This window comes from Nyctibius grandis, chromosome 6 (assembly GCF_013368605.1).
Source record: "Nyctibius grandis isolate bNycGra1 chromosome 6, bNycGra1.pri, whole genome shotgun sequence".
Taxonomy (NCBI): domain Eukaryota; kingdom Metazoa; phylum Chordata; class Aves; order Nyctibiiformes; family Nyctibiidae; genus Nyctibius; species Nyctibius grandis.
The window spans coordinates 38,205,138-38,218,293 of record NC_090663.1 but is presented as its reverse complement, the minus strand read 5'-3'; the positions used below and the strand labels follow the sequence as shown (position 1 = coordinate 38,218,293).

The following is a 13,156-nucleotide window of genomic DNA, read 5'->3' as shown; positions in this document are numbered from 1 at the left end:
CTAGTCTTCCCAAATGTTCATTCACATTACCAATGTGCAGAATTGTACAAAATGAACTCCTGCACAACCCCTAGAAACAACACAGAGATCGCACTGAAATTCTGCAAATTTCTGAGGACTTTGGGAAATTAAACTCACGTAACTGCTGTAAATGCTTAGGTCCAGCTATATTACAAGCATATTTGACAAAAATTTTAAATTTTAAATGCTTCATCAGTATAGATTCCTAGAAGAATATTATACTTTAAAACCGAATCTGAGACATTCTGATGATAAATTAAGTACTCTTTCATGCACTCAGGTCTGGTCTTATACTGTTCTCACTTGGAAGTAATGTTCATATCTATGCATTTCTGATGAACATTTAATGAAGACTGGGGGAGAATGATTTGCACTTTTTTTTTTTTTAATGAGTACAGAAAAACCTGGAAGCAATAACTCAGAATAAGATTAGCTCCTATTTTCCCAGACTAGTTACTTTCCACCATTAATAATCTGCCCCATTTAAACTTCAAAATACCCAAAGTAATTAAGCTATGTTATGCTTGCCAATTTAGAGAGGCACTTGGGAGTAATATGCATGTTAATCAGGAACATTAGCTGCCAGACCATATGAATTCTACTTCTCATTACTCAAGCTTTATTATTGTTATTTAGAATTGTTCTTCAGTTTTGGGGAAAAAACCTCCTCCCCTCCAAAACAGAAATTCATCTCTGAGAATACTTACTCTGAGCTATAATACCCATTTGTTTTAGGGACGAGATGAATCCTTCCATAATCACCAGTTATTAAATAGCTTCTTGCTATCAGGGAACAAATAAAGATGTAGGACATTGTAATTTCAATTGCCTAGCAACAACTCTTCTAACATCATGTTTTGACAAGTTGTTGGAGCCTTTTCTACTATGAGAGTTGCTCGAGCACAAGGACAGTCAGAGATGAGAATCAGCTCTAACTTTCTTGATGGCTAGCTCTGCTTTTCTTACCATCAGAAGAATTTCCATAGAAGTAAAATCCTCATTTCTACTCACAGGAAAGTTAAATGATGCATACGATATATTTTGAATCCTTATGCACTAGAGGCTAGGGCTGGCAAGGTGCAAAGTGAACAATGAAGACACACGCAGTTTTAGTCATGCCAGACCTACAGCAATACAGCAAACTTGGGTTGAAATGTATCAGACTTAGACTGTAAGTGGCTTTCCTCACCAGAGATCAGCAGATTTCTTGAGCCAAGCCTCTTTTTATTGTCTAGATTTTACTATTGAAAACTCCGTGCCATGAAAGCAAGGACAAAAGTACTGTGTAGACCTTAAAATACACACACGAAATCATCCAGTGCATTCTCACCCCATACAGTGAAGATTTGCAATGAATACAGTGAAAGAGATACCAAGTTCTCTCTCTTAGACTTCACTATTAAGATTTAATAATTCTATTGGCAAGAAGAAACCACTCAAGTTTTAGTAAAGATTATCTGTTATTTTTCTCTTTAATATACCTTCACTCAACTTTATGGTATTTTAGAAGGCAGACATATAGTTGAGAAAAAGAATTTCAAATAAGTCCGTTTCATTAGCAAACAGGCACCAGAAGTTTAAATATATGAATACTATTTAGCATGCAATGTAGTTTTGGACTGCCTTTCAGTTTTGAGGGTTGATAACTCAGCATTTTATCAGAAGGTTAGTGTTTTTAATTTAGATAGAAAATTGTGGCATAGTCCAGTAAACCCTGATTTCTCAAAATGCATGTGCAGTTTTATTATTCAATTTCTTAATATATCAAATCTTATTTAGAGATTCACCCCGTCTGTGTATCGTACTTATGGGTATATGCATACCAACATATGCTCAAACACATGCTGCTTCTTTCCACTGTAGAATCAGGACTATTTACATGCATAAGAATTCAAAGAATTAGATGAACATAGCTTAATTACAAAACAGTTTCAAAAATACATTTGGCATGTTAAAACCTCATTCTCTTCTATTAGAACTCTGTTCTCAACAATGTACAGACGTCATAAGTTGTAAAAAGAAAATTTAAAAGTCACCTTTCAAAAGCTGATTCAGGTCCATGGCATCATGCAAGACTTTTCTACTATATCTGCGATCAAACTCGGAATCTAATGAAAAAAATACAGATATAAGATTGGATTTCCCAGCCCCACAGGTTTTACAAATTTTGTGTTGTACTTAAATTCTTCAGAATTACCATAGAATTCTTGGTTCACATTTTCCTGTCTTTTTATTTTTAGTTTCTTATCATTTGATGCTGCAAGTTCGAAAGACTGGATAGGACTGAAGTCTGGAGTTGACAGAGGTGTTACGTCAGTCACTGTGTCTTCAGACTCCTCCAAGTAGTCACCGAGCTTTGTTTTTCCTTCTGCTAATTTCATTGCTGACTTGAATTTTTGTTTTGGAGACAGAAGAGCGTTCCTACAAGCATTCCTCTTTGAGAAATAACGAGATGAATCTGATAAACAGCTATCGGAATCCATATCAGAACAATCTGTATCTGAGCTTGAGGATGAGGAACTGATATTAGTATATTTTTTGCTAGCCTTTTTTATATTGCTTGACTGCTTAGCTGACTTTGGTCTAACCTTCTGTTTTTTCCCATCATCACTACTATCTTCTTTATCTGTATAATAATTTTCTTCACCTTCTTTAACTATTTTGGGGATTCCAGCAGGAACATTCTCTTGTGTTCCCTTATTTGCTGCCGATGTCTCTCCAGATGTGCCTGCATTCTCTGCAACTGGAGAAAGTGACAAAGATGAAGCCTCTCCAAGATGATCTGCGTTGTTTTCTAGGGACTGATCCTTCTGCAAATCTTTCTGCTTTCGTTCACTGTGCTCCTCACAACACTTTGCATCCTTTGAATTAGAAACCAAATCAGGGCCTGCAAGAGCTGCTTTTGTGCTTTCTTCCTCTATACATTCACCATTTTCTTTAGCTTTCTTTTTCTCTTCCTCAAAATCACTGTCAAAGAAAGCATGATCCACTTCACCGTCTGATACATCTTCAGACTGGTCCATACTGAAGTATGAAGTGCCACCTGCAACCATCAGAAAAGGTTTCCAAAGGTTAGAATAAAAATAGATCCAAGTACACTTATAGTATAATAGTTTGTTCTTTACTCTTTTAGCTCTAGTAGTTTATAATTCTGCAATTAATTATGCTATGTTGCCAGGGACAACTCCATAGTTAATTCTATGAAGAAATTTATTGCCACCTTATTGTACACAGCTTACATGTTAAACCGAAAAGCTTTACTTTAAGCCAACAAAAACCACCATGATTTCAAAACTTTTACTCCTAAGGAAATTAGTCAAACATTGTTATTGGCTAAAGAGTCTTAACTATTACAAGCAAGCAATTGAAGTGTCTTATTTTGTCCCTTCAAGCTAGAGTCATTTTAAGCTAGAGCCACTAATGAGCTATCATTAGTTTGGATTTTATATTAAAAACCCCGTTTATATGTGGTGGTCATCACTGGCTGACACAGCCATTCAAACTGAAGACTTTCAGCACTTAAAGTAGGAGCAATTTCAATTTACGTCAAAAGATCCATGGCTCTATATGTTAAATTGTAATAGATGTAGGGTGTGTCAGTGCTAATGTTCTAGTCTGTATCAGCAGCCTGCTTTTCTTGACAGTCCTCTGTAACTCACACTGCACAGTACAGTGAGCAAACATGAATGTTTCAGATGAAACTAATGTTTAAAGTGTGCTCCAGGCACAAAACTAGTGCACTTAAACCAGCAGTCACCATTCAGTCCATGGGACTAGATTATGGCTAGCCTAAATACATATAGTGTGGATATCAGGTCTCCAGCGCTAACTATTATGCTCTACAAATCTGCTCCTATTGTGTCATACTTCTTGCAGAAATATATGGTGTTAGATGCTATGCATGTAGCATGGGGGTATGAAAGTTTCCACTCATCAGCAGCATATACACAGAGTTAAAATAAAAAACACAAAGACCCCACAACCAAACAGAATTAGCCAGTATCAAAGACTACTGTTCCCATCTAGCCAGCAATACTTTTCACCTACTATTTACAACAGATTTTATATACATTTTGTAAGCTGCAATCAATAAATACGTAACATTCTTTAGATACAAGGAAACAAAAAACAAAGGTGGTGGAAGCAAATACAAGGCAGGAGAACCAGAATATTTTACAAGACGGATGGTCTCGGTTAAACCACATATAGTTTGCTGCCATGGCAGACAACGGTGAAAAAGGAATTCCTAAACTTGCTTTGAAACTGCAAGACTATTCTCAAGAAAGCTTCTAGGTAAAACTACTTCAAAAGACAGAATTTTGAAAGGTCTATGTCACGCAGTTATCTTGCCACTTCTCAAATAATCCTCAGCTTTAGAGGAATTTAAAATATGCACCCCAAATACAAAAAGCACAACATAAACCTTAAAAGCAGAAGGTGTGGAATCTCCTGTGGTTTTAAGCCAAAGAACTGGAGAGAGATTTAATAAGGTTAGATGTTGTATAAAGCCGAAAATGCTGTTAACAATAGAAGCAGAGGTCAACTTGGGTACCATGACGAGAAACTCTAAAGCACCTAGCTCCTCCAAGAGCAACAGAACAAAGGAGTAAAACACCTGGGAACTCAATCTGAAACACTACATGGAACCTGGAAATTTTTCATATTCATGTCACTTCTTGTGATCCCTGGCTTCAGGCAGCTTGCATAGTCTGCAATGCCCAACTGTCATGTGAATTCCTGGAATTTTTCCTAGAGCAGCTTCCTAAAAGGATAACGCATTTTAATACATCAAAACATGCACAATAAAAAAAAAAATCAGAAGACTAACACATTATTTACATTTAATTTTCTACCTCACATAACCTAACCAGAAGGGAAACCAAGCAGAATTTTTTTGGCATTACCTGTAGACTACAGATCATGAATTATTTATTTAGCAAGTACAACTTGGGCAAAGTCAATTCTATGAAGAAAATTAATATAGGAAGTACAGTGTTAAAATCAAAACAAAAATCTTTCTTCTCCATGACGCAAGGTTTTTATTACTCAAGGCACTAGCATCTCACCAGTTTGTAGCTTCAGACAGATTATGACTGACTGGTAGAAGTCGGCATGTGGTGTATTTTACTTGTCTCAAACACAGGGATTTGATATACTGCTAGCACTGTTGTACATGTAAGAGCACAAGGCGATAAGGCAAAAAACAGGTTTGCAGGTGGACACAGACCAACTAGTGCAGCTTGAAATACAAAATTTTGTTGAGTGTAATACACACATCCATATATTTGTAGTTTATGTAACGCTGTTCCCTACCTCTCTCCCCCTATTTCTTGTAACTATAACACCCACCCATCACCTCAGCCAGCACACTCATTTGTCTTTGTCTCTTTCTCACTGCAGTTCCTCCTAGTTTATACCACTTTTTAACCCCTTCACCTGTGAACACCAAGCTGGACCCATTTAAGATCAGAAAGCAGTGGCCAAGCAGCTAAGAACATGCAGTCTGGCTGTCAGGGCAGTAGGGACCCGCACTTTCTCATCAAGAGGGTGACGCACTGAGCATCTGACTACCTACCGAGACCACATCCATGTTCCCATCAGCCAGCTACTGCAAGGGCAAAGACCACTCAGCTTGTGTACAGGCCAACCACTGTCTGCTGCTGCACTGCCCAAAGGACAAGCAGCATTTTGACATCCTCCTCCACGTTAAACGAAGATCCAAGACCTTATTCATGCTAAATGAATAGTGTGTTTTTCCGCTGCCAACTGCAAACATGCCTACTACAGGATCACTTGAAATATTTTTGCAGGTAATGCCTAATAACAGGCCTTTAGGCGTGGCTGCAATATAAAGTATCTTATACAAAGGTAGGCTAGTACATAAAAAGTGATATAGTGAGGATATAGATTTAGATGTGGTTTTGTGTTTGAACATATACTGCCTTTTGGTAACATTTTTTGAATGTTAGAAACTAACACTTATGAAATACATTAAGTACCTAGTGAAAGATTCAAGGTATTTTAATCTTGGTTAAACCTTAAAGTTATCCAATCAGTCTTTCACTTTTTAAAACGCAGACCATCTGAAATACATGCATCAGAGAGTACTGAAATAAATCACTGAAAAAAAAGAAAAAATTCAACATTAAGTACAAGCAGTGATCAACTTTCTTTTCTTTTAAGCATTCTACTTTCATAATGGAGGAAGAGGATGGTTCATACAGAGAGGAAAGTTCTTTTTTTTCTATCTAGTAACATACAAATTCCTAGCATGCAGAACACCACACTCGGAATTTGTATGCTATACATCCTCTTAAGGCCCCAAGTGCTTTCAGGACATCTTAAGATTCTGGTATTTAATAAAAGTGTAAAACAAGCCCCTTATGCTGTGGGCTGAATCAGAAGTTTCTGACATTACTGCATGCATACTCTGCATCACCACACAAAGGCCATAATACAACACAGCTATAGTACCCTCAAGATGAGTCAACAACATGTTTCCTGCAATGAAAAGGAACAGACTTCATCTTAGAATGTATTAACAAACATATACATAAAGTATCAGAAGCAATAATAATGTTGTATTCAGCTCCAATAAGGCACTTTCTGGTTTAGGGTTATTAGTTTTGCTTCGTAAGTATAATTGATACCGAAAGATGCAACCAAGCAGAAAACCTTCTCCCAGACCGTACAATTAGTGCTCCCCCAGATAGCACCTCTCCTTTCAGGTGGAAATTTCTACCTCTTCAGAACAGGGACCCACCATCCTGATCTCAGAGAGCAGAAACAAGTGTTTGAGAGCTAAGGGGTTGGAAGGTTAAAGTGTCTGAATTAAAAGATTTATACTATCAGTGGCATATGTTCTTTAGGACACTCCAGAATCCTCTGTCACTGTTTACTCATTATTGCCTCTCTGTCACATATCCTACCCCTTAAACCTGCTGACTGCCAAATCACCTCTTAGTATGGTGAACTTGGGAGAGGGTGAAAGTGCTAAACATCTAACATTTTCAAAAATAACAATCATTAAACAAGTTACCATGTAAAAACACATTAGTTCAAACCCCACTCCCCCTCCCCTTCCTCATTTTTGGCTGAGGCTTAAAAAGAAAAAAAGGCAAATATGAAAATGTCTAGAAGAGAGCAATAAAAATTTTAAGACAATTAGAAAAGTCCAACTTCTGATGGTTTGTTTAGTTTACAAGAGGAGAAACACAGGGAAATGTAAGTCTTAAAACCTGTAAAACACACTAAACCAAAACTTAGTTTGTTCTCAGATACAATCAACAGTGGTAAAGATCAACTAGTGCAGCTGCTTCCAGCCATGTGACAAACCACACATACCCAGCCCCACCTACCTCCTCTTTAATTAAAGCTTTCATTTGTGCTACTGAGAAACAACAAAGCATGCAAAGGAGGAAATACACCTCTCAAGAAACTATTTCCCTGGAGGGAAACCCCCAATGAATGAAACCACCAGCCTGTTCAGTAGATATTCTAATTTTCCAAGCTCACAGCTTTTTCCCTGTATGCTGTAAGATATCATTTAGTAACTCCCAAACCTATGACAGGTTAGCCCTCAAAACAGCAGTTCTGTCTCCAAACAGCAGTAGGCCCACTGAAGATGCTCCAAAGTACTCTGGAGTCCCTTTAAAAGGATTCCAACAGAAAGCCCTGAGTCTCCTGGATATTTTCAAGCAAGGATTCAGTTCAGCAAATGGGCACTAGAAAGTCCTGGAACAGAGTCAATTGCCATCATCTGTTACAGAAAACAAAAGCACATGACCACCAGAGAACCCTAGATGACCTAGAACCCTAGAGGAAAAAAAAAAAAAAAAAAAAAAAAGTAGTTGCTCTTGAGATAAAAATAAGCCATTCTCCTACTATCACGGAATCACATTAAAAGCTGCAAAACATTATGCTGAGAGGCATGGATCTGTAGCTCCAGGACTGCACTCATACACACATATTAAATGTTTGTTCTTCACTGAAGGTCACCTTGTGACCTCATGAGCAGAAAGGCTGGGTCAGAGACTACTGAGGTTAAATAATGAGAGCGATGATGCCCACCAGGCCTGTCTAAACAGGCCACAGCTACTCAACTCACTGCTGAGAATCCCAAGAAAACGACCAGCAAACCTTCCAAACACAGAGGGCACAGAAGCAGCTTACAATCAAAATAAAAAATAAAGACAACAAATCATATGTTGCTTGATAAACGTATCAGCAGCTTCTGGAAGGCCCTCCATCTCTACAAGCACAAGTGATACCACCGACACCAGTGTCTCACGGGCCTACTGCCATACACTGTTTCTTGCTACCTGGAAGAGTCTCACCTCCAGCTGTCTTAGGGACCAAAAGGCAGCAAGATGCTAGGGCGAAACCAGGCACTGGCATTGACCCTTCCCAAAAGGGATCCATGGACAGTCTTTTGATAACATAGACAGACACTGAACAGTTCCTGGCAGCGAAGTTGTTTGTACACAGGTACAAACAGCCCAGAAAAGGATAGACTCTACTGACAGGTATTGAAGGTGAAGAGAAAGGTAAAAGGAAGCTGAGTTTTCTCACTCCTGCTGTACTGGTGCATATCTATGAAGAGTATTTCTGCTCGATACCAAGATTTAAATATTGGGGCAACAAGCATCCAACAAGGCTATCCACAACTGAAGGTGGTAAGTCTGGTACAGCAGTCCACGATGGCATGCAAGAAAAAGAAAAACAATTCCTCTTATGAAAGCAAAACTTCAGCATATCCGCCCTGTAAAGGCTGGAGTTATGAATACCATCCTCCTGGTGCACCAGTCAAGCATCAGATCCCTTGGGATCTGCAGAGACTAATCCAAGCAGCTGCTGCAGACTGTTGGGAGTCAGGTATTGCCATCTTCCAAATGACAAGGGATACACCACTTCCCCCGCTTCATGTAAGCAACACTGCCGTGTTGATCAACTGTCTCAAAAAGTACAGCAAAAAGGTGGCCCAAACCTCATCAAAGGTCACCGTGTACATCTTCAAGCTCTCAAACCACCATTGATCATTCCCCATTTGAAACTACAGAGTGGCATAAACCCCATTTCATCACAGTTCAAAAGTAAATGTGAAACAACAATTCTTTCACCAGTATTTGTACACTAACTTTTGCCCTACTCTCACCTTGTAACAGACCCATTGCGTTCAGTCTGTGCTCCCGCCTCATTCATTGTGTGCAGTACAGGTATGGCCCAGAAATGCTTAGAATCTGCAGACACACAGCTGGTACTGTTGGGAAGCCAGACCTCAAAAATAAAGCCATAATAAGAGTTCAAGAGCATTGAAACTTTCATCCAAGAGCTGACCATCTATACCGTACACATGCCACTTAACCTTGGCATATTCTTGATTTGACTGTGTGCTAGTCCTGAAGTCGATGGCAGGACCACAAAGGAAGCAACTATACCATTTCACAAACTACTGATGGAGTTCAGCAGCAGATAAATCACAGCATACTCCAGAATACCAGGCCATCCTGACCAAGTGGCACAGCACATGAACTGTCTCTAACAACAGAAATGCTCACTGTATTAGTAGTTCGTTCATGCTTCTAAGGTTACAGATTTAGCATGCTTAGTGACCTGACTGCACAAATAGGCACGTCATCAGCATTTCCCTCAACACTTTGCATAGATGTGCTTCCACACAGATCAAATAGATGTGAGTTTTGTGACCACAAGATGACACCTACTATCAGTCTGGAAAATATACATCCAGTTTTACAGAAATAGCGATCACATTCTCCACAGCCACTGAAAATAAGATGCAATTCTTTTTCATTTTCAGTGAATATATTTCTAGGTAAGAGGAACAAGCACTGCCTGCTCCAGAGGAGCAGGGCAAAGTACAGAAATTCAGTCACTAAATCAGTATACAAAGAACAGCTAAAACAAATACCACTTAGGAACAGTCCAAGTATATTTGTGTTTCCTGAGAATGTGTGTAGGGGGCAAACAAGGTAAAGGCCTCTTGAAATCCTCTCTTGCATTAGATTATTATGACTTGTTCATTTCTTCAGATGAGAAATATCACTATGGAAAAGCAGATAAAATGCTGAAAGATAGGCCCCTCTTAAATTCAATATAATACGTGTTTCCTGGCATTCCAGTTTTTATTATGTTATTAAAATGAAACACTTCAAGAATGACAAATACTCATCATTCAATAGTGATTTAAACATCAATTGAGATTGTTGGATGGGAAAAACCTTAGCCAAGGAACATAGGTTATGTTTTAGACCATTCCCTCGTGAGTCTTGGTTGAGCATAAGACCAGGAAGCAAAGAATGAAAAAAAAATGTAAAAAGCAGCTCTGGTGGAAGCACTAAGGTACACCCATCATAATAACAGTCTGCCTATCTCCCATGAATTTAAGGAGGTACCTAGGCTCACCTAGGAGTCGGCTCACTTTGAGGCTTTTGCCTCTAAGCTCCAGGTATGTTATTGTATCACCTGAGTCCTAACTGGGCAGACTTTAAAAAGCTTCTAGATGCTCCCGTCACCTGTGCCACAGAAGACCATATGCCCCACCTATCCCACAAATTTTGAAATACTCCTTAGAGAAGCATCTGTATGTGCTGCTGGGTCAAGTCTCTTGGCCAATTGCACTTTCAAAGCCTCAACAGGCTCTGCAGTCCTGATGGCCCTCTGAGCCTGTTTAAGTCTTATGCAGAAACATGGGACCCTCTGAATGCCCTTTCTAAACATGGGCAAGCACAAAACCAAAACAAAAATCCCAGTAGGTCATAAAAGCTTTAAGTCCCAATGAAAGGAAGAGAACGTCCACAAATTACCTGTTCTGTCCTTTTCTCTGGTCTCTATTCCATACCATTAGAAGGATTATCTAGACTGAGAAAATACAAAGAAACAACACATGCACTATGGCAAAAAAAAAAACCAAAACACACAACAGGAAAAAGTGACGGGAGAGCTTGAAGCACTCCAAAACCTGAGTCCAAATTTTTGGAAACTCTATTTTAAAATGCCAATTATTTTACAAACCCACTCTTAAGCTAACATCCAGTGACTAATTTTCTAGCAACTATGACTTCACTTCAGTCTTCAAATAGCTCCTCTGAAGAATTAACCCTTTTGTGGAACTTTGTTGTCTCTCCACTGAGAACTCCAGCGATCACTTTCTATCCCAAGAGAAAGAGAGTTAATATCTTTTTTTCATAGAAGCAAAAATGTGCACAAGGCACTTGCTCTATATTGACTGCCTCATAACAGACAACAGCAGGGATACAAAAGAAATTTAGCACTACTATTTCCGTTATAGTCACTTCATCCCACATAGTTTTCCTGCTGTTTCTATGAACGTTGCCTAGAAATTTTAACCACACAATTTTTAAATATACACATATCCAAACACTAGATGCTTTTTATACATGTTTTACAGTAGGAATGAACACAAGTAAATATTCGCATACCATAATAAAACTGTTTCTGAAAAACTGTGTTTAACAGAACCGTAAGGGAAAAGCTTCAGCAAGGTTCATAAGTTAATAAACTTCATAAATTATTACGACCTTAAATTACGTTCTGCCACAAGCCACGCTGAACTATATTTTAAAATGCCAATTTCCCTAACACGCTGTGAAAACTCCAGAAAAAAACAGAGCTTCACAAGCACGACACACATTGCTGTTTGTTATATTATCTCACCGAGACACTTTGGAATGAATCCGGTACTCTGCCCTGTTGCAGGGGCTGCACAAACGATAGCCAGGAAAGGCCCAGGATTTACCGTTACCTCTTTTGTGATCTCCGCACAAACCCACAGGGGCCAAGAGATTAGAAGGCCAGTTATTTTTCCAAAGTACAGCCCCATCTTGGGATCCGTTAGTGCAGAATGCAGCCTTGTGCAGGGCTGGGGGAACTACGGTACTGTCATCCTGAGGAAACTGTGGAGACACAACTATTGCTATGATTTAACACACTCGAGGCAAGCTGTTCACAATGATCATTCCAGTGGACTTAATTCCCACTAATTACACCCAACCAAAACACTTCACTAAACTCCATTCACGCATCGCTTCAACGCGTCCCTCCTAGTCCGGTAACTTTAAGGATGGCACGCACGAACGCATTAAACTCGACGACTACAACACGAAGGAGGGCCGGTGGCCTGCGCGGTGCCTCAGAAGAAAATCTTCCACCTCTTTTCCAGTCCCGCCGAGGAGCACAGAGGGCAGGCACGGCACTGAAGCGGGGCATGAAATACATCTCACAGCAGCACGACTAAACTCCGGCGCCTCAACGCCAGCCGAAGCCCCCCAAATATAACGCGGGCGGCAGGCTTGGGAGACACCTACGTATGCACCGCTCAGGCAGGGAGCCAAGTAGAGAGACAGCAAATTAAAAAATAACAGAAATATAAATTATATAACGATTAAAAAACAATATACTCATAAAAAAACAAAAACCAACACGTCTCCCACCTTGTTTGATCTGGCAAAAATTACTACAGGCTGTGGGAGGAAAATGCCTCTCGCCCCCTCCCGCCACCCCCAACGGCCACACTCCCGCTCTCCGGGCACCTTCCGTGGGGAGGAGGCACCGGCGAGCACCGAGACGGAGCACGGGAGGCCCCACTGCCGCCAGGCCGGGCCGGCAGCCCCCGGGAAGCAGTAGCCACCGTCTTCCCCCCCTTCCTGGCTTTGTTGTGGTAACGGCGAAGGCAGCCGAGGCGGATACTCACACGCACGGGAGGAGAGAGAAAGAAAGAGGAAGGGAAGGGGGAACCGCGCAGCGCTGCGGCCGCCGTCTCGATGCCAGGCTCCTTACGCAGCGCGGGCCGGCCCCCTCGCTTCGTCGGGCGGGGAAAGGCGGTGCCTGAGGGGGGCGGGAAGGAAGCGAAGAGTGGGTGCCTGAGGGGGCACCGCCCCCCGGTTCCCTTCCTGCCCCTCTCGCCTCCCGGGGAGGAAGCTGGGCCTGTTGCTGAGGTGATGGCGCCCCATGCTGAGGTCATAGTGCCCCAAGGTGAGGTGATGGTCCCCAGGCTGAGGTGATGTGGCTCCAGGCTGAAGTGATGGGGCTCCAGGTTGAGGTAATGGTCCCCAGGTTGAGGTGACTGGGCTCCAGGTTGAGGGTGGTGGGGTCATAT

The 13,156-nt window shown here is 40.7% G+C and overlaps 1 protein-coding gene across 1 annotated transcript in view; it reads right to left on the bottom strand.

The window, feature by feature from the left end:
* The window catches only part of CFAP97 (cilia and flagella associated protein 97), a 35,336-nt gene extending 22,509 nt beyond the window's left edge, over positions 1 to 12,827 (bottom strand). Inside the window, exons 1-3 of the mRNA XM_068404106.1 lie at positions 12,752 to 12,827; positions 2,219 to 3,064; positions 2,058 to 2,129 (exon numbers count right to left, since the gene is read on the bottom strand). Coding sequence (XP_068260207.1) covers positions 2,058 to 2,129; positions 2,219 to 3,044 — 898 coding nt within the window. The 5' untranslated portion in view covers positions 3,045 to 3,064; positions 12,752 to 12,827. The remainder of the gene's footprint in view (positions 1 to 2,057; positions 2,130 to 2,218; positions 3,065 to 12,751) is intronic.
* Between the last annotated feature and the right edge of the window lie 329 nt (positions 12,828 to 13,156).